General features: G+C 35.1%; 2 protein-coding genes across 5 annotated transcripts; one reads left to right on the top strand and one right to left on the bottom strand.

The window, feature by feature from the left end:
- The first annotated feature begins 319 nt into the window (after nucleotides 1-319).
- On the top strand, nucleotides 320-17,200 carry nlrc3 (NLR family, CARD domain containing 3). Of its 2 annotated transcripts, none has more exons than XM_051098313.1 (19): nucleotides 320-710; nucleotides 4,857-5,026; nucleotides 5,698-5,958; nucleotides 6,048-7,836; nucleotides 9,054-9,140; nucleotides 10,016-10,099; nucleotides 10,225-10,308; nucleotides 10,392-10,475; nucleotides 10,560-10,643; nucleotides 10,729-10,812; nucleotides 10,905-10,988; nucleotides 11,085-11,168; nucleotides 12,349-12,432; nucleotides 12,696-12,779; nucleotides 14,474-14,557; nucleotides 14,644-14,727; nucleotides 15,288-15,371; nucleotides 16,495-16,578; nucleotides 16,821-17,200. In XM_051098313.1, exons 2-19 carry the CDS (start codon nucleotides 4,933-4,935, stop codon nucleotides 16,909-16,911), a joined length of 3,414 nt encoding a protein of 1,137 aa, XP_050954270.1. In that variant the 5' UTR covers nucleotides 320-710; nucleotides 4,857-4,932; the 3' UTR covers nucleotides 16,912-17,200. The 2 variants fall into 2 exon arrangements, with proteins under 2 accessions (XP_050954270.1, XP_050954269.1); XM_051098312.1 differs by having other exon boundaries at nucleotides 320-725.
- A 12-nt stretch (nucleotides 17,201-17,212) lies between these two features.
- Nucleotides 17,213-26,563, bottom strand: cluap1 (clusterin associated protein 1). Of its 3 annotated transcripts, none has more exons than XM_051098321.1 (13): nucleotides 26,505-26,563; nucleotides 24,360-24,418; nucleotides 24,067-24,178; nucleotides 23,016-23,100; nucleotides 22,741-22,920; nucleotides 22,450-22,629; nucleotides 20,979-21,112; nucleotides 20,616-20,757; nucleotides 20,363-20,435; nucleotides 20,174-20,284; nucleotides 19,998-20,050; nucleotides 18,808-18,867; nucleotides 17,213-18,294 (listed from the first exon to the last, which is right to left on the bottom strand). In XM_051098321.1, the coding sequence occupies exons 2-13, from the start codon at nucleotides 24,379-24,381 to the stop codon at nucleotides 18,106-18,108; spliced, it is 1,341 nt and encodes a 446-aa protein (XP_050954278.1). In that variant the 5' UTR covers nucleotides 24,382-24,418; nucleotides 26,505-26,563; the 3' UTR covers nucleotides 17,213-18,105. The 3 variants fall into 3 exon arrangements, with proteins under 3 accessions (XP_050954278.1, XP_050954279.1, XP_050954281.1); XM_051098322.1 differs by lacking the exon at nucleotides 26,505-26,563 and adding an exon at nucleotides 26,223-26,315; XM_051098324.1 differs by lacking the exon at nucleotides 18,808-18,867.
- Between the last annotated feature and the right edge of the window lie 89 nt (nucleotides 26,564-26,652).

The following is a 26,652-nucleotide window of genomic DNA, read 5'->3' as shown; positions in this document are numbered from 1 at the left end:
TTTTAGCATCATTACTACAGTCTTGATCCTCAGAAATCATTCTAATATCAATTCAGGATTCAGGATTATTTATTTAGAAATCTGTATGATTTTGTCTCATCTGTCAGTCAAATTCTCTCAGTGTCTCTTTTCTCTTCCTGTTCTTTCATCAGCACTTCCTGTCCTGTCTGTGTCAGATGCATCTTCTTAAGACAAAGTCACACATATAATAGCCTGCATTAGCTTTTATCATTTTTTTTCCTATTTTGCATATGCATTTTCTTTGCCCATGCATGACCTTAGGCTCTCTGTGCTATTCAGTTCATGTGGTTCTATTCATGTGTGAAAATATGTTTTTTTGTATTATATGCACAGTCCAGTGCTTATGTAAAGCGAGCGTGTGGAAGCGTGTGTATGTGTGTGGTTTTGTGCACATAATGACAGTATGTCAGACGATGCTACGCGTCAAAAGTGCATCTGTGGCCTGCTGCACAGGAAGAGAAGGAGGTGCGACAGGAAGGATCGAAAGAGAGGGAAAGAAACAGACAGACAGTGCGTGACAGAGACACTCAAACAGAGAAAGTGTCGAATGGAGGATGAAGATGGGGTCCGTGAGAAGTAGGGTAGAGACGAGCGGAGGTTAGCAGATGCTAGTGGGACTTCCTACGCTCAGAAACACACCTGATGCTCCTGCGCTTGCATCGTTGGAGACTCCAAATCTAAAGATCGACGTGAGTCAAGTAACCGTGAGTATTTGCTTTTATCATCAAGTGCATTAGCTTTGTCTGAAAACACAATCTTCTAAAAAAACTTGCCATGGTAAACAGTTATGTTAATCAACATTACTACTGATACAACTTTACTGCTATTTCATTTGTGCATTTTTTTCAAGAAACCTCTTTTTAAGGTGCTGCCTCTGCATATATCTTGTTGTTCTGTTATATGGTATTTCTGAGTGGTTACTAGGGTACTTAGGATGGTTGCTAGGGTATTATGAGTGGTTACTAGGATATTTAGGATGGTTGCTAGGGTATTTAGGATGGATACTAGTGTATTCTGAGTGGTCACTAGTATGAAGGATTGTTACTAGGGTATTCAGAGTGGTTGATAGGGTATTTTGGATGGTTTCTAGGTTATTTAGGGTGGCTACTAGGGTATTTAGGATGGATACTAGGATAAAGGATGGTTGCTAGGATATTATGAGTGGTTACTAGGGTATTTAGGATGGTTGGTAGGGTATTATGAGTAGTTACTAGGGTATTTAGGATGGTTGCTAGGGTATTATGAGTGGTTACTAGGATATTTAGATTGCTTGCTAGGGTATTTACGATGGATAATAGTGTATTCTGAGTGGTTACTAGGATGAAGAATTGTTGCTAGGGTATTCAGAGTGGTTGATAGGGTATTTTTAATGGTTACTACAGTATTTAGGATGGTTTCTACTATAATACTATACTAGCTACTAGGGTATTTAGGATGGATGCTAGGATAAAGGATATTTGGTAGGGTATTCTGAGTGGTTACTAGGATGAAGGATGGTTGCTATGGTATTTTGAGTGGTTACTAGGGTATTTAGGTTGGTTGTTAGGTTATTTAGGGTGGCTACAAGGGTATTTAGGATGGATACAAAGATAAAGGATGGTTGGTAGGGTATTTTGAGTGGTTACTAGGATAGATGATGTTTGTTAGAATGATCTAAGTGATTACTAGGGTATTTAGAATGGTTGCTAGGATAAGGGATGGTTGCTAGGGTATTCTATGTGGTTGCTAGGATGATCTGAGTAATTACTAGGGTATTTAGGTTGGTTGCTAGGGTATTTAGGATGGCTACTAGGGTACTCTGAGTGGTTACTAGGGTATTTTGGTTGGTTGCTAGGGTATTCAGAGTGGTTGACAGGGTATTTAGGATGGCTGCTAGTGTATTCTGAGTTGTTACCAGGGTATTTAGGATGGTTTCTAGGTTATTTAGGGTGGCTACTAGGGGGTTTAGGATGGATACTAGGATAAAGGATTGTTGGTAAGGTATTCTGAGTGGTTACTTGGATAGATGATGTTTGTTGGATGATCTGATTGATTACTAGGGTATTTAGGGAGGTTGTTACAATAAGGGATGGATGCTAGGGTATTTTGAGTGGTTACTAGGATAAATGATGGTTGCTAGGATGATCTGAGTGGTTACTAGAGTATTTAGCATGGTTACTAGTGTACTCTGAGTAGTTACTAGGATTAATGATGGTTGCTAGGGTATTCCGAGTGGCTGATAGAGTATTTAGGATGGTTTTTAGGTTATTTAGGGTAGCTAGGGTATTTAGGATGGATGCTAGGATAAAGGATGGTTGGTAGGGTGTTCTGGTTACTAGGATAAACGATGGTTGCTAGGATGATCTGAGTGGTTACTAGGGTGTTTAGGATGGTTACTAGTGTACTCTGAGTGGTTACTAGGATAAATGGTGGTTGCTAGGGTATTCTGAGTGGTTACTAGGATAAACGATGGTTGCTAGGATGATCTGAGTGGTTACTAGGGTGTTTAGGATGGTTACTAGTGTACTCTGAGTGGTTACTAGGATAAATGATGGTTGCTAGGGTATTCTGAGTGGTTACTAGGATAAAGGATGGTTGCTAGGGTGTTCTGAGTGGTTACTAGGATAAATGATAGTTGCTAGGGTATTCTGAGTGGTTACTGGGATAAAGGATGGTTGGTAGGGTGTTCTGAGTTGTTACTAAGAAAAATGATGGTTGCTAGGTATTCTGAGTGGTTACTAAGAAAAATGATGGTTGCTAGGGTATTCTGAGTGGTTACTAGGATAAATGGTGGTTGCTAGGGTATTCTGAGTGGTTACTAGGATAAATGATGGTTGCTAGGGTATTCTGAGTGGTTACTAGGATAAAGGATGGTTGCTAGGGTGTTCTGAGTGGTTACTAGGATAAATGATAGTTGCTAGGGTATTCTGAGTGGTTACTGGGATAAAGGATGGTTGGTAGGGTGTTCTGAGTTGTTACTAAGAAAAATGATGGTTGCTAGGTATTCTGAGTGGTTACTAAGAAAAATGATGGTTGCTAGGGTATTCTGAGTGGTTACTAGGATAAATGGTGGTTGCTAGGGTATTCTGAGTGGTTACTAGGATAAATGATGGTTGCTAGGGTATTCTGAGTGGTTACTAGGATAAAGGATGGTTGCTAGGGTGTTCTGAGTGGTTACTAGGATAAATGATAGTTGCTAGGGTATTCTGAGTGGTTGATAGGGTATTTAGGATGGTTTCTAGGTTATGGTGGCTACTAGGGTATTTAGGATGGATGCTAGTCTATTCTGAGTGGTTGCTAGGATAAAGGATGGGTGGTAGGGTATTATAAGTGGCTACTATGGTATTTAGGATGGTTGCTAGGGTATTCTGAGTGGTTACTAGGATAAAGAATGGTTGCTAGTGTATTTAAGATGATTGCTGGGGTATTCTGAGCGGTTACTAGGGTATTCTGGTTGTCTAGATTTAAAAGTAATTTATATTTTAGAGCTGTTTTTAATTGTGATTGTAGATATTTATAAAGATTCAATCAGTTTAGATTCTCTTTTATATACTCTGTATGAACTTTAAACCCAACCATGGGAACAAAAATGGTTCTTGTTATATTTTTTAATAAAATACCACACAGGAAGTGACATACTGTAGTTTGAACATGTTTAGGCCTATATAAACATTGAGTGTAACATGATGTTGACACTATTTTTCTCTTTTAGCAGGTCAGTTACTTAAAGCGTGAACATTTACTGTACATCTTAAAATAATTATGACTGTTCAAAAGTAAAAAACAAAAAAACACTTCTATTCAGCAATGATGCATCAAATTATATTCAAAAGTGACTGCAAAGCATTTAATATACCATGTACCATGATTTCCACAAAAGATACGAAGCAGCACAACTTAACTGTTTTTAAGCTTGATGATAATCTGAAATGTTTCTTGAGCATCATATCATCATATCAGAATGATTTCTGAAAGATCACATGACACTGAAGACTGCTGAATATTCCGGTTTGATCACAGGAATAAATTACATTTTAAAATCTATTCAGATAGAAACGTTTATTTTAAATTGTAGTAATAATATGACTGTTTTTACTAAAACAAAATATCTATTTATTATCAAAATCATTCTTAAATGTATACATTGTATACAGACCATTCAGTAAACCTTGTCCATTCATTCAATTCCTGTAGCCTTCTTTTCAATTTATCTGACAGCTATATTTGATCATTACAAGCTTATGAATATGAATACAAATATGCTGCTACCACTTTTAAATCTATAGGCTACTCTGGCTCAAGCATAAGGTTTTCAGGGCTTTCTGCATTAACCTTATAATGTCTGCAGAATCAAACGCTTGAGAACATTCTGCTGACTGCACTGTTTCTCTTAAGTATCTGATATGCAGGTTGTTTTGGTAATAGAAATAAGGCTTATTGTGGCATAAGCTTTTTTTCCATAGTTGTCTTGATGCTGCAGGCTTGTAAACTGTACCTCACATCTGTTTGGGGCGGCTGACATGCTGTAACCATGGTAGCACTCTGTTTGTTTGATGCATGTGGGTAATGAGGTTCAGTCTTGGTTTCCAGAGAACTGACATGAGCTCCCCTGGACCTTTCACTACACGTTTTATTCAAGAAGTTTTAAGGACACATTTACCTTTTTTAAACTCAGATCAAAGTTTAAAAGCATGTCGATGCAATTACACATTTAATAAATTACAAACTATACATCTAGATGAAAATATGAGCATTGCTTGTCTGTGCAAAACTCACGGTCGTGATGCTGCGATGGTGACCGTATCCGTTTGATTGATGCGTGCTGTTGATGTTTGCACTGTTGCACTGTGTTACAGGCAAATGGATCCCACTGAATGACAGTCTGAGGGTCTGATACACACACAGCTGGACACACTTTCCTAGCGCTCTGGGATGGATAGACATTCCCAAATTCCATGGCAGGAGTACTGCTACCTGGATCTGAAGTCCAATGCTCAAAAACAAGAGACTAGCAAAAGGATGGAAGGTAGAGGCTCAAAGCTCCAACGCTTTTAAATAATAGGAATAAATAAAAAATAAAAAAATAAAAAATAAAATATATATATATATATAATTTATATATATATATAATATAATTATTTTTAATATAGTGAAGCAATATAAATTACTTTTTCTCAGTTATCAGCCATTAATATTAAATATTAAAGTATACATGCAACTGTAGATACATGTGTATGTGCATAAAAATTACTAAAATGTTTAATTTTTACAGTTTTTTATTTTTTCTTTTTTTTTTCTTTTTTTTCTTATATTTTTTCATATATTTGTGTTTATAAATAGATTTTGGTGTTTAAAATTTCTATAAAAAGTTGTATAGATTTATAATGCTGATAATTTCTCTATTAGCCGTTAATATAAAATATTAAAGCATACATGTAACCTTGATATAATCTATGTGTGCCTGTGCCTAAAAATTACACTTAAAACAAATCATCAAATATCAGCCATTAATGTTAAATATTAAAATATACATTGAATCTCACAAGATCTATATGTGTCTGTGCATAAAAATGACATTTATTTATGTATTTATTTATTTATATTTTATATTAATGGCTGGTAACTAAAAAATATTTTTCATATATATATAATTATGTTAAATAAATTATTAAATTGTATATTACGATTTATCTTCAGATCCCGGGTGGTTACGCAGACACCAGACGTTGTTGCAACGGTTCTTATCAACCTCCATGTTGGTAAATGTGGTCCATCACATGAGAAAGGCAGACCTGCTTAGTGCACAGGATGCGGGGCTTATCCAGGAAATGGGGTCCTTGAAAGATAAAGTGCAATTATTGGTTGAGTTCCTGTCTGCGGCGGATCCAAATGGCGCTGCCCTTCAGGCTTATCTTCAAAATTCACACCTGACCGAGTACAACCTTATAACTGTACATGGTTAGTTCATGTGATTCATTTATTTGTTTGTTATTTTAAAATTCGTCTATACTGTTGAGTTCCTCATATCCGTCTCTTTCTCTCCACAGACTCTGTGGTTCGACCATATAAAGAAGCTCTCATTCACCGACTCAAGGAAGATGAAAATTCATTGGCGCAAGTCGCCGGTAGCTCGAATTCCACTTTGCTCCTCATAGAGTGCGTATCTGACCTCCAGCAGCGAGAACACGACCTCGTACAGGTGTCAGTCAACAGAGGGGCGGGGCCTCTTCATGGGCGAGCGCTGGGATTGGACAAGCTGATTGCTCCTTTGACAAGAGTTAGCACCGCCCCTCGCGTGACACTGACGGTGGGCGTGGCCGGCAGCGGAAAAAGCCAAATGGTCCGCCGTTTCGTCCACCTATGGAGCACCGGCCAAATCTATCCAGAGCTGAGTCTCGCAATCCCCATTGCATGCTGGGAATTGAGCAGCTACGACCGCCTCTCGGTCGAACGCTTACTGCGACTGTATGTTCCGTACGATAACATGGACCTAATTATATTTAACGAATCCTGCAAGGTGTTGCTAATTTTCGACGGACTGGAGGAATTCCGCCAGTCGTTGGATTTCGCAGATGCCCCACCCACTAGCGACCCCCGTCGCGAAATTCCAGTGTCGGATCTCATTGCGAATATTGTACGAGGTAACCTCTTGCCATGGGCGACGCTCTGGCTTTTGTCAAGGCCTGGCACGGGGGCGAAAGTTCCGGCAGGATTGGTGGATCGCGTGACGGAAGCCCCGCCTCTTTCTCAAACGCAAATAAAGGATTATATTAATCACTGTATTACAAACACGCTAGATGCGTATTCGCTATCACAAGACAACTCACCGTCTCAAACAAACACAACTGACGACGTTTCCTCCCAAGTTTGGACGTACCTGAATTCTCAGAAACCGTTGCTTATTTTATCTTCCGTGCCGGCGCTTTGTCACATTATCGTAACGACGCTATCGCGCCTTATAAAGTTGGACTCGGATGCCACGCCCCTTCCTCGTTCTCTAACAGAAGTCTACGCCCACTATTGTTGGCCACACCTCTCAGGATCAGACGCTCCCAGTGGCGGCATCCGGAAGTCGCTTAGCACTCTGGGTCGTCTTGCTTTTTACAGCCTCTTACGGCGACGGTATACATTCAGCGAGACTGAATTGCGAACTTACAGTGTCGACGTACCGCCTCAGGGCGGATCGCTCGGCTTCCGCATCCTCCAGCGCAGGCAAAACTGGTCGTCCGATAACGTAGCATGGCAGTTCACGCACACGTCTGTGCAGGAGTTCCTGGGGGCGCTCTTTTACTACATTTCGTCAAGACGTGGGATGTTCGATTTGTTTTCCGAAAGTGGCGTTTCCTGGCCGCGCATCGGCTTCCACAGCCACTACCGTGCCGCGCTGCAGAAAACCAACCAATCGGACGCCGCAGCGCAAGGTAACCTTGACCTCTTCATGCGCTTCCTCTCAGGGCTGTTGTCTCCGGCGGCCGCGACTTTGCTTGGCAGTTTGCTGGGCGTCGGACACGAGGAGCAGGTGACCCAGCGCACAACAGCGACAACTTTGCTTCAGAATGCCGTGACCGGGACGGGAGGTGATGCTGTTAGCATGCGCAGCGTCACGATGGTAACGTGTCTGGCAGAGCTGCAGCAGGCGGAGTGGCTACGATCCGTAGAGGACGATCTCATTAACTGCAGCCTGCGGGGGAAGCTGAAGGGCGGAGTTTGTGCTGTGCTCGCCTACTTGTTGCAAGTATCAGATGCGTGTACTGAAGAGACACAACTGTCCAACTGCCTAGACTCCTCCTCCTTGAAGAAGCTCCTCCCACAGCTGCTGTACTGCAGTAAGCTGAGGTAAAATGTGCATGTTTATACTAAAAAAGGTAGAATTCTATGAAAGCAATAAGCTCCACGTCTTGCCTTATAAATTCACTGTAAACCAAGGCTTCACAGGGCTTATTGCTTTTATAAAACAGTTATTCCATATACATAGTAAGGTATCACAAAATAAAACAGAGCAAATAAAGTGTAATGATATTAATAAAAACATTATTCTTCTGCCAAACGGTTGTGGTTGCAACAAAGTGGTTGCCGAGCAACACACAAATATAAACAAAGGTGTATGTTTGTAGAGTAATTTACAACAGCTTCGGACACAGGTCAACCAATCAGAATCAAGGACCAGAACGTTCCGTTTTATAATAAAGCAACAAGCCCCAAGAAGCTGTGGTTTACAGTGAATATCTAACAGCTAAGGGTCGTTGTGCCTAAAACCCCCTTAGCTGTTATAAATTCACTGTAAACCACGTCTTCACGGGGCTTATTGCTTTTATAAAACGGTTATTCCATATACATAGTAAGGTTTTATAAAATTAAACAGAGCAAATAATGTATAATGAAAATAATAAAAACATTATTCTCCCGCCAAACAATGTAGTTCCTCAGAAACGGTTGTGGTTGCAACAAAGTGGTTGCTGAGCAACACACAAACGTAAACAAACGTATATATTTGTAATGTAATATACAACAGCTTCGAATGAGGCGCAGCCAATCAGAATCAAGGATCGGAACTATCATTTTATAATAAAGCAATACGCCCTGTGAAGCCATGGTTTATAGTGAATTTATAACAGCTAAAGGGTGTTGTGCCTAAAATCACCTTAGCTGTTATAAATTCACCGTAAACCACGGCTTCACAGGGCTTATTGCTTTTATAAAATGGTTATTCCACATGGTAGGGTTTTACAAAATAAAACAGAGCAAATAAATTTGATATTAGTAAAAACATTATTCTTCCACTAAACAGTGTAGGTTCCCAGAAAAGGTTGTGGTTGCAATAAAGTGGTTGTCTAGCAACACACAAACATAAACAAAGGTATATGCTTTGAACGCGGCTCAACCAATCAGAATCAAGGACCGGAACTGTCCGTCTTATAAAGCATAAAGTTAGTCTGTACAATTTGAGGGCTGTAATAAAAGACTTCTAAAGCCTTATTAGAGATTTGTGCGACCTAAGTTTGAGTTATGTTTCATTGTGTATCCCATTAGCTGTGTATATGTGTGTTGTGCAGAATGGAAAACAATGAATTTAAGGAAGGGACCATGGAGCTGTTGGGAAGTCTGCTGAGTGCCAAAGAGTGCCATATTCAGATGCTCAGGTACAGACATGTACACTACTCTTCAAAAGATTCATTTTTTGAGTGATTAACACAATTAAAAACGACAAAAAAAAAAAACTTTTTTTAAAAAATAATTTTTTTTCATAATTTAAGATTTTTTCTAATTTAATACATTTCTAATGAGGTCTAAAATGTCTAAAGAACAAGTGAATTCTACATAATAAAATTGCTACAGCTGTAGCATATATAATATTATTTATTTATAAAATAAAATATTTTTTTATATATTTTGCCTATATAAATGTCTATAGGCCTAAAAGGTCTATAAATATTATTTTAAAATAATAGAATTGCTACAGCTGTAATTTTGAAACTTATTTTACAATAAATTATAAATATTTAATAAAAATAAAATAATATAAAAATAATAAAATATTTTTAGATTATTTATTTATAAAAATAAAAAATATATTTTGAATTTAATAAAGTAGTAATTTTTGGAGTGATCAACACTTTTATTCAGCAAGCATGCATTAAATTGATCAAACATTTCTGTCAAATAAATGCAGTTCTTCTGAGCTTATTCTATTCATCAAATAATTGCGAAAACATGTAAATTGGTTTCCATAAAATATGAAGAAGCACAATGTTGATGTTTCTTAAACAGTAAATTAGCATATTAGAATGATTTCTGAAGGATCATGTGACACTGAAGACTGGAGTAATGATGCTGAAAATTCAGCTTTGAATCACAGGAATAAATTACATTTTACAATATATTGAAGAAGTAAACAGTTCTTTTAAATTGCAATAATATTTCACAATATTACTGATTTTAATGTAATTCTGGTGAAATAAATGTAGTTTTATTACAGCTTTTAATTTGTTTAACTCTCTTTCTCTCTCTTTTCTAGTCTGGCTGATAACTCCATAAGCAGTAAAGGCATTAAACCACTCAGTCGGGCTCTACTTGTCAACCGAACCCTCACAACCCTGGAGTCAGTGACTTTTTTTTTTATTAATATAATAATAAAGTAATGTGCTGTATTTTCCTGTGCTTTTATAATATGCATCAACAAGAGAAATGAAGGATGTTAAATATAATCTATCTCTTTCATCTTAGCCTTCGTGGCAACAACATTGGTGCCAAGGGAGCAAAGACGTTGTGCGAGGCCCTAAAAATGAACCAGGTCCTCGTGTCAGTGAAGTAAGTTCTGGTAAACACATATATGAGCATACCGTCAGTGTGTTTTTGTTTGACTGGATGTGCGTGCGTGTTGATTCATGTAGTCTGCAGAATAACCACATAGAGGATGAAGGAGCGCGCGCGCTGGCGGAGGTTCTTCAATCAAACCGAAAGCTCACCACACTCAAGTGAGTCTGTATTTTAGTGTGCATGCATGCGTGTCTGTATATGTGCTTCAGCAGAGCATCATGAACAATCTTAACGTATTGCAGCGTTCAGAAGAATGGCATCGGGCCAGAAGGAGTGAAAAAAATCGGCGAAGCCCTTAAAAAGAATCAAACTCTTCAAGATCTCAAGTAAGACTCTGAAGTGTCAGCTCAAAACCTGATCAGATTCAACTCTCTGTGGAAAATTAATTCTGAATACTGAATGTTATTGCAGTATCTCCAGCAATCATTTGGGTGATTTGGGAACAGTAGCTCTGGCTCAAGCTCTTATGGTCAACCACGTACTCCACACGCTCAGGTAAAATGCTTAAAATAAGCGAGTTCATTACAGCTACTTAGTGAATGTGAATCAAATGTGAATGGACTGATGTGTCTCCCTCACTTTTTCAGTCTTCAGAGTAACTCAGTGAGTGACAGAGGCATTAAAGCTCTCTCACACGCTCTTCAATCAAACCAAGGACTCAGCTGTCTCAAGTATGTCAATGTCAAATGCCATAGTATTAATCTGTTCAAACATGCATGTTCTAGTTGAGAAATAATGCTGTATTTTGTATGTCTGTTTGGTCGCAGTCTAAGGGAGAATTCAATAGGAGTCTCTGGAGCCAAAGACATTGCTAAAGCCTTAAAAGTCAACACTTGTCTTAGAGAACTTGAGTAAGTACACACAAAATACATGTTTAATTACCTTTTTTTATTGTTAATTAATACAGACTAAAATGTATATATAAATGTACAATCTATAAATATATGAAAAGTTTATTTGCAAAAACAGATAACATTTTTTTTTTCAAAAATCATGTTTTTATGATGTTATCATGTTTTTATTATTAATTAGCTGTATTTTTTAAGTAAAAATATAAAGTAAAAAATATTTTAGTCTAGTAATATAATTCGCTTTATAAATGTATATAACACAATTATGTAAATTATAGAAAATGTACTTAATATCATATATATAGAATTTATATAATATCTAATTGTCTAAAAAGAATAATACATAAAAATGTATTCTATTATTATTATTATTATTATTTATTCTAATAGACTAAAAACATTAAATTGTATGTAATAGTAACTAATTAAATAAGTTATATTTATTTATAATAAAAGTAATTTGTTTTTAATATATAAAAAAATAATACAATTCTCATACAAACTAAAAATATTTCATGCAGTAAAAATTTGCAATAAATTATTAAATAAATGAATCCTATTTATTTAATATAAAAAATAACTACATTTAATTTTACTATATATTTTTTTATTAAAGAAATATTAACTATAGTATTAATTAAAGGAAATTAAATATTTTAATGAAAAAAAATATTTTAGTCTGAAATAATTATAATTATCTTAAATGTGTATTATTTATATAATAAGTTTTATAAATAATTACATAAATTAATATAATATAAATATAAACTAATATCATTTTGCAATGTTTTTATTAAAGAAATATTAAATATAGTATTCAGTAAATGAAATTAAATTGTTTAATGAAAAACAGTCTATTTATTAAAAAATAAATATTTTTGTCTGTAATAATTATCTTAAATGTACATTATTTGTATAAGTTTTAGTTTTGAAAAAAAGTTTTTTGTCTAACTAAGTAAAACAAATGTGTGTGCTTTCCGTCTATCAAAAGATCACATTAAGTTGAAAAACTAAAGCAAACTCAGTTCTTCACAATGCAGCACTTTTCAATGACCTGTATGTATTACAATTCATGTATTTACATTAATTCATTTAGCAAAGAGACTTACAGAAGAGGAGCAAAGTCTTTAAAGCAAATTGTCATTTATCTGTGTTTTTAATCTGTGTTCGTGTGTTTCAGTCTGACTGCTAATCTTCTTCACGATGAGGGAGTGACGGCCATCGCTGAAGCCATGAGAGTCAACAGAGCCATCACATCCTTACAGTGAGAAAACACACATATCCTCGCATACACACTCCTGAAACCATCAGAAACATCAGCACAAAACATACATACTTTTAAATGAACCTACAAAATATGTTTAAGATAAAATAGATGAGCTAAAGATAACTCTTGGTCAGGTAATGACATCATGAATGTCAGTATGTTAAATTCACGCTAGGATGTGAGATCATGCTCAAGCGTCGATTTTAGAAATCCGTTTCACATGTAAATGACTAATGCTAACACCTCTGTGTGTGTTTCAGTCTCCAGTGGAACTTTATGAAGGCGGGAGCCGCCAAAGCTTTAGCTCAGTCTCTCATGAGCAACACCTGCATTCAGCTGCTGGAGTAAGAACATATTCATCCTCATGCATCAAACTCTATCAGTCCGTTCCTTGCTAAACCATCTCTGCAGATCACCATAATTTTGTTGTTTTCTCACTGACACCATATTTTAAAAAATAAAAGGTTCTCCAAGGTGCTTCAAAGCACTTCGGATTCTTGATATTACCCTTCAAAATGTTTTTTTAACAGCAGTGGCATAGAGAAACTATTTTGGGTTCCTTCAGTTAATGATTCAATAAACAGTTCTTGAAGTTCTTGAAGGAGAAGTCCACTTCCAAAACAAAGATTCACATATAATGTATGCACCCCCTTGTCATGCAAGATGTCTTTCTTTCTTCAGTCGTAAAGAAATTATGTTTTTTGAGGAAAACACTTCTGCATTTTTCTCTATATAAGGGACTGATATGGTGCCCTGATTTTGAATTTTCAAAATGCAGTTTAAATGCGGCTTCAAACGATCCCAAATGCGGTTGTAAACAATCACAGCCGAGGAAGAAAAGGGTCTTATTTAGCAAAACGATCTGTTATTTTCATAAAAATAAAACAATTTATATACTTTTTAATGTCAAATGCTCGTCTTGTCTTACTCTGCCTGGACTGTTTTTTTTGTTCCAGTTCATGACAGTTAGAGTATGTCGAAAAACTCCCATCTCATGTTCTCCCTCAACTTTAAAATCGTCCTTTATCGCTGTTTTACCTTTTTTGTTAAGGGTGTTTGATCTTCTTTGCATGTTCACTTTGCATAGATTGGGTTGGTACTTCTGCAGCGATGTAGGATGATTTTAAAATGATTTTTGAAGTTGAGGGAGAAAATACGATTGAAGTTTTTCGACATACCCTAACTGTCATGAGCCAGAATACACAGAGTTCAACGACAGCAAGAGGAGCGTTTGAGAATAAAGTGTTTAAATTGTACTTTTTTAATGAAAATAACCGATTGTTTCGCTAGATAAGACCCTTCTTCCTCGGCTGGGATCGTTTACAACCGCATTTGGGATCGTTTGAAGCTGTATTTAAACTCATTTTTGGAAGTTCAAAATCGGGGTACCATTTTAGTCCATTATATGGTGAAAAATGCTGAAATGTTTTCCTCAAAAAACATAATTTCTTTACGACTGAAGAAAGACATGAACATCTTGGATGACAAAGAGGTAAGTACATTATCTGTAAATCTTTTTGTAGTGGACTACACCGTCACCGTAAGTTACCAAAACCATATGGTAGACACGGATTTGTCCGGCTCTCTCGTACTGTTTACCGTGATGGACAGCTAGTTGTCCAGTCCTGTTCCGTTCACACATGCGGTTGTGAGTCCTGAAAATTTACGGGTGTGAGTTCGGTTATAGAATACGGTTGTCACACCCGTAAATAACCGAAAGCGTGTGAACGTAACCGTATTAAGGACTCAAATACGGTATTGACAACCGTATTCTGCTGCTGTGTGAACGTGGCCTAAGATACAAATGGTTCTTTTCTAAACTGTGCATTAATTGATTCTTTGGGGAACCAAAAATTGTTCTTCAATGACATTGCTGCAAAAAATCTTGAAACCTTCATTTTTAGGAACGTACAGATTCTTTAGATCCATGGGTTGTTTTAGGCCTTTTAAAGCACTACAACAGAATTTTTACTCAAGAACTCATTGTGAACTTCTTGTTGGAATTCATTGTGAAATAATACGTGTGTTTCTCTGTTAGTCTGCAGGAGAACGCTCTGGGTGATAACGGCGTCATTGCTTTGGCCTGTGCTCTGAGGTCAAACTCTTCTCTCAATGTGCTCTAGTGAGTCTCACTTCAGTTTTCATCATTATTTCATGACTGTTTGCTAAAGCTGGTTGTGTCTGACCTTGCGTTTTTTTGTTGTATAGTCTTCAGGGTGTATCAGCGGGTAAATCAGGGGCCGTTGCGCTAGCTGAGGCTCTGGTGGTCAACGAAAGCCTTCATACGCTAGAGTAAGTCTCTTCAGCTCACACAGGCTGCATTTATTTGATCAAAAATACAGTAAAATCAGTAATATTGTGAAATATTATTACAATTTAAAATATCTGTTTTCTGTTTGAATATATGGTAAAATGTAATTTCTTTCTATAATGCAAAGCTAAATTTTTACCATCATTATTCATTACTTAAATGTCACATGATCCTTCAGAAATCATTCTTCATTGCTGATTTGCTGCTTAAGAAACATTTTATCAATGTTGTTATCAAAAATTTTATGGAAACTATACTATATATTTGTTTTCATGATTATTTGATAAATATAGAATGTTAAAAAGAACAGTGTTTATTTAAAATAGAAATCATTTGTAACATAAATGTCTTTGCTGTCACTTTTGCATCAATTTAATGCATCTTCCCTAAATAAAATGATTAATTGCTTTCAACAAGACAAAATTCTTACTGACCCCAAGCCTCTGAACAGACACAGAAATTTTGCATGCAACTAGACAAAAATAATTGAGATAACTCTCTTTAAAAACGATTTATTTGATTATTTATCATTTTTGTTTAGTCTACGTGGAAACTCCATTGGAATGGAAGGAGCAAAGGCGTTTTCCAGCGCTCTGAAGAACAACAGGAGCTTGAGAAGTCTCAAGTATGTCTACAGACCACATTATTCTACTATTTTTTTCTATAATCGGATAAAAACATACATCCAGAATGACCCTGGACCACAAAACCAGTCATAACGGTACATTTTTTGAAATTGAGAGTTATACATTATCTGAAAACTCAATATAAGCTTTCCATTGATGTATGGTTTGTTAGAATAGGACAATATTTGGCTGAAACTATTTGAAAAGCTAGCATCTGAGGGTGCAAAAAAATCTAAATATTGAGAAAATCACCTTTAAAGTTGTCCAAATAAAGTTCTTAGCCATGCATATTAGTAATCAAAAATTAGGTTTTGATATATTTACAGTAGGAAATTTACAAAATACCTTCATGGAACATGATCTTTACTTAATATCCTAATGATTTTTGGCATTTAAGAAAAAAAATATCATTTTGACCCATACAATGTATCGTTGACTCTTGCTACAAATATACCCGTGCTACTCATGACAAAACATGGTTTTGTGGTCAAGGGTCACATTTGAGAGATATTATCTAAGCTGTTTTATCACAAACTAGACACGAGCTTTGCAGAAATGTGGTTGGGATCCAGTATAGTAATCAATTTTGAACATTTGCAAAATGTATAATGTCAAAAAAAGCAAACAAATTGACAATAAATGTTATCTATATTAACATATGAAGAGTTTGCTTGCAAAATCAGATCCATTTTTAACAATTTTCAAAAATTATGTTTTTTCATAGTGCATTCCAATTAATCTCAGTCAAACTGCAGTTGGGTTGTTTTGATATAAAATAAAAATAACTAAAATGTACAGCTAACTAAAACATAATAAAAAACATGCTTTTTGAAAACTATAAAAACTGAGTTATCTGTTTTTGCAGATAAACTCTTCATGTGTTAAAATGTAATTTATTCCTCTAATCAAAGCTGAATTTTCAGCATCATTACTCCAGTCTTCAGTGTCACATGATCCTTCAGAAATCATTCTTGAAGTTACTTTTTCGCTAATATAAGAGACATTAGTTATTATTATCAATGTAGAAAACAGTTGCTGCTTAATATTTTTGTGAAAACAGTGATACATTGTTTCAGGATTCAATTACTAGACCCGAACATTGATTGGTGTATTTATTTGTAGTCTACAGGAGAATTCTCTGGGGATGGATGGAGCGATCTTCATTGCTACTGCGCTGAGAGGAAACCATCAGCTCACCTACATCAAGTGAGTCTGTGTGTGGGTCTACGTGCGAACCGCCGTCTGTGTGTGAGAGGTTCAACCACAGTGTGTCACAAATGCATGGCACATGTGGTAAATAGTTTGCACTGGCTGTGGGTGTGATTTCGAAGACTGATCATTTCAATTTTGCTGTGAATGGCACATTTCACCTCGCCGTGATTGATCCAGTGTCAGATTAGTCTGCGATGTGAGTCAAAGTGTGTTCTCATTTCCTATTTCTGCTTCAGTCTCCAGGGTAACGGCATCGGGGAGTCAGGGGCAAAGGTCGTCTCAGACGCCATCAAAGCTGGTGCTCCAGATTGTGTGGTGGATATCTAGTACATGCACAAACTTGCCACAACATGTTTATTTAGAGCCTTATTTGTGTAAATATTTCCAAAGCTTATATATTAAAGTTGTGTAATAATAAATGTTTATTTTATAAAACTGAACTGACAAAGATGTTGCCTAAATAATACAACAATTTTATTGAACGTTCATTTAGATGAATTCTAAGAACTGAGAATTTAAACAGGCAGCTACACTTGAATACAAAGTTATAATAATATATACTAGAAATTACATTTTGTTATTTACAGATATGTACCTTGTTTCCATGTCATGAAAAATAAAACATTTAATGTGAATTGTCACATTCTGTTTAAATAAGACTTGAAGTGTATTAACCTTTTTTTGTATGCAAATGCATGGTTATTTAAAGCAATAATTCACCCAAAATTGAAGCTTTGATAAATGTTCTCACTCTTAGGTCATCCAAGATGTAAATTAGTGTGTTTCTTCATCAGAACAGTTTTGGAGAATTGTAGCATTACATCACTCACCACTGATTCCTCTGCAGTGAATGGGTGCCGTCAGAATGAGAGTCCAAACAGCTGATTAAAACATCACAATAATCCACAAGTAATCCACACCACTCCAGTACACCAATTAACATCTTTTAAAGCGAGAAGCTGCATGTTTATAAGAAATAAATATGTCATTAACATGTTTTTAATTTCAAGTCATCACTTCAGGCTAAAATACCAGTCATACCAGAAAATACCAGAAAAGTCCATCCTCTGTTGTCCTCAAACATCAAAATACACAAAAATAATTATTTAGAACTGTTTTTGCTTGTAAACGGTGCTATCTGTACATATTTCACACCTGATTCAGACAAGATGACTTTTTAGCAGGAAACAACAGTTTGAAGTTAAAAACGTCTTAATGATGGATTTGTTTCTTGGAAACATGCAGCTTTCCTCTTCTCCAGATGTTAACTGATGGACTGGAGTGGTGTGGATTACTTGTGGATTATTGTGATGTTTTTATCAGCTGTTTGGACTCTTATTCTGACGGCACCCATTCAACTCCAGATGATCCACTGGTGAGCAAGTGAAGCAAAGCTACATTTTTCCAAATCTGATGGAGAAACAAACTCATTTGTATCTTGGATGGCCTGAGAGTGAGTACATTTTCAGCATATTTTTATTTTTGGGTGACCTATACCTTTAAATGGAGGCTTGTTGCATGTTAAAAATCGTTATCGCTCTCCTCGAGGATTTGTGGGTGCAGCGATCGCTTTGTGCGTCCGGGTTTGACCGAGGAACCCTCCAGACTGTCATTGTCTTCATCCAGATCCTCGTTTCCCTCTTCCTCCTCATCTTCATCTTCCTCGCCATCTTCATCATCATCGTCTACGTCGATCTCACTATCCTCTGACTGCAAAGCAAAGCAAAGCACATTGTGAATTATATAACAGAAAAAAACACTCAATGCTTGGTGGAGAGTAACAGGAACGAGGCTCATCAATATTCCTAATTCAGAATTATCATAATTAGTCATTAGTGAACCACTAGGAGTTTACTCTCAAACACACATGTCAGTGTTATTGTTAACTTAGGCTAAAACTATATATATATATTTTTGTTTTATTTGAAAAAAGCTGAAATAAAAAAAAGATGAAAAATGTAAACAAAATTAGAAATATTGGCTTGACAACTAACTGAAATAACTAAAAATAACTAATAACTAAAAAAAAGTACTAAAACTTAAATAAAAATACAATTAAATAAAATGAAAAATTAAATAAATGAATTAATATAAAAAAAAAAACAACAAAATAGCGAGAACTTGAAATTTAAAAAAATACAAAAATAAAAGCTAATACAAAGTTTTAATAAATACTATAATATCATATAAATAATACTAAAATAACACTGACACACACACAACCTTTCTTCTCTTTTTCTTCCGGCTGCTGCCGGATACATGGATTCGTTCCTTTACTCTGGGCTTGAAGAACGAGTGCAGAGGAAGAGAAAGAGAGATGGAGTGAAAACGGAGTAAATGAAATGAGAGCTGGTGGAATATATAGTGAGAAAAGAAAACAAAAGCACAGTGACTGTAGACAAGTTAAGCAAGATCATGGAGGAAAAACATGGAAACATGAAGAAAGCAAGCTTAAGAAACCAAGAATGGCTGAATACTCAAAAAAATAATAGAAAATATGTTGATATGTCGGTTTAGTTTTGTTTTTGTAACTAAAACTATTAAAAATAATGTTCTTAAAATGAAGCTGAAATAAAAAACAAAACAAAAGTGAGAAATGTTACTTTGCCAACTTAATTAAATAAGTTTATACTAAACTACTAAAATAATAAAATTAAAGCTATATTTATTTATTTGCACACACTACCAGTCTAAAGTTTCTGAACAGTAAGATAATGTTTTTTCTCTTCTGCTCACCAAGACTGTATTTATTTGATCCAAAGTACAGCAAAAACAGTAAAATTTGTAAATATTTTTACTATTTAAAATAACTGCTTTCTATCTGATTTTTTTTAAAAATGTAATTTATTCCTGTGATTTCAAAGCTGAATTTTCAGCATCATTATTCCAGTCACATGATCCTTCAGAAATCATTCTAATATTGTGATTTGCTGCTCAAAAAAAAAAAAAAAAATTTTTTGAAAACAGCTGAGTAGAATTTTTTTCAGGTTTCTTTGATGAATAGAATGTTCAGAAGAACAGCATTTATCTGAAATAGAAATCTTTTGTAACATTTAAATGTTTTGATTAATTTAAAGCATCCTTGCTAAATAAATGAAAATTCAGCTTTGATCTCAGGAATACATTTTATTTTAAAATATATTTAAAGATTTGGATTAAATAAATGCAGGCTCAGTGAGTAGAAGATACTTTTTTTAAAACATTAAAAATCTTACTGTTCAAAAACTTTTGACTGGTATATATATATACACACATAAGTGGTATATATATATGGTATATATATAAACAAAATTTCTAAAAATTAATCTAAAATTAAAATGAAAACTGAAAATATACAGCAGTGTATAAATAATAATAATAATATAAAATAACTGTTTTGGTTTATAATATAGAGGGTGAATGTGTGTTTTCACCTCTTCACTTTCTCCTCCCCTCATACTGCCGATGAATCGAGCACCACCTCGACCTGCAGCGGAAACACACATCAGAAACACAAATCAAGTACAATTAGATACTCGCACACAATATGTCACACATGTGAGCGAGGCTGCAAATTATGTAGGGCTACACGCCGAACCACTTCCATCACCTGATATCTGTGCGTGTCGTGCGTGGTGTGGTCTGGGCTGCTGTCCGTCGTCTATGTCGCTATCAGATCCTTCATCCTCTGGTATGTCCACATCCGAGTCGTCATCTCTTGCTACAGAGGAGAAAAGCTCATGAGATCTTTGACAAACATGTTTACATGTGTGTGTTTACGTCTGTGTGTGTGATCAACCTCCACTCCTCATGAGTCTCTTCTCCTCCTCTTTTAATTTGTTTTGTCTCATTTTCATTGCCATCTCCGCTTCCTGCAAGAAAAAAATCAGGCAAATTTGGATGAAATAAGACAGAAAACATGCTCTTGATTGATTTCATGAGAATAGTTGTTTTTTTTTGTATTTTTAGATGGGTAAATGCATGATATGGTTCATGCACAGGCCTCATTTGTGTATCAGAGAGAAGTTCAGATACATTTGCACTGATTGTACCTCGAAACGCTCCTGCTCGGCTCTGTGATAGTCATCTAGCTGCTGCTCCAGGAAGCTCAAGTTGCGGAATTTCTCCACATACGTCTGGTACTGTTTCTGTAAGTCCTCCTCGATCTTCTCGTATTCATCCATAAACGCTGGACTGCATAATAAAACAGTGCCAGAGAGTTTGTGCATTATTTACATATTTTTTGCATCTAAAGCTTATTATCATTAACTAAAAGTTAATTTAAAAAATAATAAAAAATATTTAAAATGATAAAAATGACTAAAAATGTAACTAAAATTAAAATGAAACCAGAAAAAAAATAATTCAATATATTAACAAAAATGATAAAAAGTATATCAATAAAACTAGCTCACCGCACACTCTGTAGAGTTTGTAAGCGTTTCTGGTTTCTCTCCAGGTCCTGTTTCTTCTTCTCGATTTTGGCCTCCAGACTGGCCTCATCTGATGATACGTTATTGAGCAGATCCTTTGTCATTTGGATGCTCTCCTGAACACAGACGAGATGAGCAAACACACATTCAGATGCCATTCAGAGCCCTGAATAACATCACAATCCTCCAAAGACATTCCTCCATCTCCTCCTGTTCTTTTGTTCTGTAAATAATTCAAGGATGCTGCTCGCTGAATGCACTAAAATCATACTTTTCAGGAACTGACACTGGAACGGAAAGTGATTTTGAGCTCTTGTAGTCCTCTAGAGACTTGCGTAACAGACATTCAAAGAACATTTATGCAACATTTAGGAATGAATTTCCTCAGGTTATTTCTCAGTACAAGCAGTTCTTTTAGAACTTCTTTCAGTTTTATAATATTAAAGTAGTGATTCTCAACTGGGGGGCTCAAGATGAGTTATGAATAAGGCAAAACAAAGATTAAAATTAGCGAAAACATAAAAATCGAGATATCTAAACTGACATCATATTTCTTATTTAATTAATTTCCTCAACAACTGTTGTTTTTATCCAAGTACTTGCATTTTTATGGTCTTAGGAAACCTTGAGATATGAGGGAAATTTAAAAAGTGTCATTTCTATACCTGTAAATGTCATGGAAATTAAGAAAATCTTAAAAAGTCAAGGGCATTATTATAATTAATATAAAATGTTCTAGATATGTAAAGCTCTTAAATATTTTATAGGGTAGAAATTGCCATTTGGAAGTAAAAATAAATAAATAAATAAATAAATTAATTAATTAATTAAGTTCCTGTAATCCCAAATGACCCTGAAAACACACACACTCACACAAAAATTAAACATTAACTGAAATAATAAAAAATAATAAAATATTAAAAAAAACTTTAACTTATTAATTTCAGCTAGTTGCTGATTTTTCAATTTTTCGTCAATATTTATAATTAATTTAACATTCATTAATATTTAATTTTTATTAAACTAATACAAAATAAACTAAAACTAATAAACAAAAATGAATAAACGCCTTAGTTTTTAACTAACTAAAATAAATGTCAAAAACACAACAAAATTACTAACTTTTTAACTACAATTAAAGTAAAAACAAATATTTAATCAATTAAAATAACAGTCCTGAAAAATGTCTAATTCAAAACCTGTCTTGAATTTAACTATATGAATTATTTATAATTCATTTTCTGAATTATTTGAATACATTGCTACTCCCAGTTTTCATGAATAAAGTTGTAAAATGACCAGCTGTGTTATTACAGCAGGGGGGCCTAATATTGTTTTTGACAATGGAAGTGAAAAAGGTTGAAAACCACCGTACAAAAGCAATAATATCATAAAAATCAGTATTTTCTGAACCCGTTCTTGCTGGTTGACGAATTTAGGATTTATGTTTTACCGTAACGTCTTTGACAGCGGCTCTCAGAGCTCTCTCTGTCTCAGTGATCTCCAGCGGTCGGGCTATCGCAGCCGTCCTGCTCTCTCTCAGGTCCTCTTCGTGCCCCAGCAGGTCAAACAGAGCTGCTCCCTTTGCTGTAATTTCAGATCCCAGCTGACGTGCCACCTTTAAATCAGCTATCTACAACAAAACATCCAAAAATATGACTTAAATTATTAATTATGATGATACTAACTCATCTTGCTCATGTTAGAATTCATGAGGAAACCATATCAATCATTTGACACTTACCTTTGACCCCAGATCAAACTTGAACTTGCTGTTTTCATCATTGTTCTGCTCCCCGTCAGTGTTCTCTTTGGTTTTCATGGCATTATAGAGGATGCTGGTGATTTTCAGCATCTCTTTCACAGCGTAACCATCTGCCTGATACAGACGCTTGAGATTCAGCTTCACATGAGCTTTAGTCGCCTACAGAAACACAGAGAACATGCAGCGATTTTGTCATCTGACATCATAAATAAGCTCATTGGAGATAATGCTATGAATACAATCATATAGTTTACCATAAACTGAGCCACTGCTTTGATGAAAAACACTCTGTCGGACTCGGTCTCAACATCACTGGGAATTTCCATCTGAGGTTCATATCTAGGAGAAAATTATATAATATTTAATAATACATAATATTTTAGGTACATATCTTTTTATACTCATGTACAGTGTTGGGAAAAGTTACTTTTAAAAGTAATGCATTACAATATTGAGTTACTCCCTAAAAAAAGTAACAAATTACATTAGTTACTTTTTTCTGGGCAGGGCTTGCTTGTTTGTTTTTAATATAAAAAGTAAAAAATGTATATTAAATTTTTTGGCAAATGTAAAAGCCTTTTCACACCAAAAGCCTCAGGCTTTCAGAAAAGTAAATTCACGTCTGTACAGTAGAGTGCAGAAGAAAAAATGTCAACTCTTCAGCCATTAAAAAAAAGGAAAACAAATGTTAGATTATCTTGAGTAATTTTTGCTTATTAGTATGGTTGAACTGGATCATCGAAGATTAATAAAATGGGATTAAATGCATAAAGGATATTTGTGTTATTTAACATATTTAGTTATTGCAGGTTTACGTCATATTCTGAGTTGAATTTGACTGTTTTTATTCATTTTGAGGAATACTAAATCTGTTTTTTGTGAGTGAGATGGATCAAAATGATCGATTTTGCCAAAAAACATTAGGATATTAAGGTAAAGATCATGTTCCATGAAGATATTTTGTTAATTTCCTACGGTAAATGTATCAAAACTTAGTTTCTGATTAGCAATATGCATTGCTAAAAACTTAATTTTGACAACTTTAAAGGTGATTTTCTCGATATTTAGATTTTTTTGCACCCTCAGATTAAAGATATTCAAATACTTGTATCTCGACCAAATATTATCCTATCCTAACAAACCATACATCAATGGAAAGCTTATTTAGATGCTTACAGATGACGTATAAACCTCAATTTCCAAACATTGACCCTTATGACTGGTTTTGGTAATATATGACACATATATTGGTAATATATGACACATATATTGGTAATATATGACACATATATTAATATATCTCACCTCTTAACAAGCCAGATGAGGATTTCAGCTACTAAAGGGAAGTTTGGAGATCTAAAATTCTCCATGGAAATGAGACGAGGGTACCCGAGCGCTCGCATCATCTCTGTAAAATCTACATATCATAACAAATCATAACATAATATAAGTGCTCAACTAATATTCATACACCTTTTTCATGCACGTATTAACATAAGTATGTGATTACAAAACAGCTCTTCATTTCTATGATGCATTATGATCACATAACCTGTTTTATATATTATATAATAATCCTTAAATTTTGGTTCACTTACTTCTCAGATCTCTGAAAGACATGATTGCTGTCTTTTTATTTAGTAAACACAACTTTCACCTGTTAGACAAGAAGAAAAATGACACGTTCCATTAAAACAAACTGTTAATGTGCTCGACAAGACTTAAGATCTAATTGAAAGCGAATATATTTTAAATATTATAAAATTACTATATGAATAACTTCATGTTTAATGAAAAATGAACTAACGTTGATTACAACGAGCCACATCACATACACTGTGTGCAGAATTATTAGGCATGTTGATATTCTGGTCATATTTTTTTTCCAAACACATTTTACCAATTCCAAACCACATAAGTCTTAATAACCACTGTCAATTTTGTATTTAATCATTTATATGTGATATATAATTGTCCGTGAAGGCTGGAAGTGAAAAACTCCTTATATTCAGGTGTGCATAATTATTAGGCATGTTTTCTTTTACAGATAAAATAAGCCAAAAAAGAGATTCAACCCAGACTGAAAAGTCCAAATTATTAAATGCCCATGAGAAGAATGCAATACTAATGCATTACAAGAATTTGCAAAGTTAAGGCTTGACCATTGGACAGCGAAATGTTTGTTGAGTCTGCATGGTCAGAAAAAACAGGTGGAGAAGAAAAGATGCATGTTAACTGCAAAAGAATCAGGAATTAAGGTGAAGAATTAGGTGTGACACCATCAGGAACCGTTTCCAGTTCTCCAGCGCCACCATTTTCCAGAACTGCAACCTACCTGGAGTCTTCAGAAGTGCAATGTGTCAGGTTCTCAGAGACTTTGCTTGGTAAAAAATCCTAAAAAATGACCCTCACTTAATAAGAATAACATGCTGACGTGTTGTGAAATACATTTTTTTTTTATAGGCTTTATCGACAGATAAGTTGACTCTTGAAGGACCAGCATCAAATCCTCTTGTACCTCTGATTCAAGAATTTATCTTCCAAAATCTGGCAGTACATTTTGGGAGTTCATGTTTAGTCTCCTATCCTGAAAAGTCTGACTTGCAGAGATGGACAAAAATGAACTCCCAAAACTTACTGCCAGATTTTGGAAGATAAATTCTTGAATCAGAGGTACAAGAGAATGTGATGCTTGTCCTTCAAGAGTCACTCTCAACTTATCTGTCTATAAAGCCTATTAAAAAAAAAAAAAACTGTCTTCATGTATTTCACAACACGTCAGCTTGTTATTCTTATTAAGTCAGGGGCATTTTTTAGGATTTTTTACCAAGCAAAGTCTGAGAACCTGACACATTGCACTTCTGAAGACTCCAGGTAGGTTGCAGTTCTGGAAAATGGTGGCACTGGAGACTAAACGGTTCCTGATGGTGTCACACCTAATTCTTCACCTTAATTCCTAATTCTTTTGCAGTTAACATGCATCTTTTCTTCTCCACCTGTTTTTTCTCAACAAGCATTCGCTGTCCAATGGTCAAGCCTTAACTTTGCAAATTCTTGTAATGCATTAGTATTGCATTCTTCCCATGGGCATTTAATAATTTGGACTTTTCAGTCTGGGTTGAATCTCTTTTCTGGCTCATTTTAGCTGTAAAAGAAAACATGCCTAATAATTCTGCACACCTGAATATAAGGAGTTTTTCACTTCCAGCCTTCACGGACAATTATATATCACATATAAATGATTAAATACAAAATTAACAGTAGTTATTAAGACTGGGGCCAGTTGCATAAACTTAGCCTCTATGTTAAGACAGCGTCTTAAGTACTAGTCTGATAAACTAGCAGTTAACCAAAGAGTAATCAGTCTTATTTTTTGGATCCAGCTTGGACTAATCTACATTTTTCTGTAACTGAATATAAAACATTAGGACCAGACATAAAGAAAAATTTGGCTGACTTACTTTTTAAGACTGGTCTAACCCCTTTATGCAACCGGCCCCTGATGTGGTTTGGAATTGGTAAAATGTGTTTGGAAAAAAAATATGACCAGAATATCAACATGCCTGATAATTCTGCACACAGTGTAATAGCAGTTAAGCTAGCTTGATGAATAAAAATCATCGTTCGTTCTCAAATTCATGTCCAAATGCTGTTAATCGACAATTATAACTAACAGGTAGTGTTTTAGTAATAAATAATGACAAATATGAGTGAAAATTAGCATAAAATAACGGAATTCTTGCCTTGCATAAGCGTCTGTTGCTGTGTTCGTCACTATGGAAGCCACAAGGAGCTACGGGAGCCTAATAAGAACAAGCAACGCAATTGTGAAACGCGTTTTCAGAGAACGTTCATCTGAAAATTATTTTCTTGCGAAATTACAGAACAAGA

This window comes from Labeo rohita, chromosome 24 (assembly GCF_022985175.1).
Source record: "Labeo rohita strain BAU-BD-2019 chromosome 24, IGBB_LRoh.1.0, whole genome shotgun sequence".
Taxonomy (NCBI): domain Eukaryota; kingdom Metazoa; phylum Chordata; class Actinopteri; order Cypriniformes; family Cyprinidae; genus Labeo; species Labeo rohita.
Note: the sequence above shows the minus strand (reverse complement) of the source record. Positions and strands in the feature narration are given on the sequence as shown.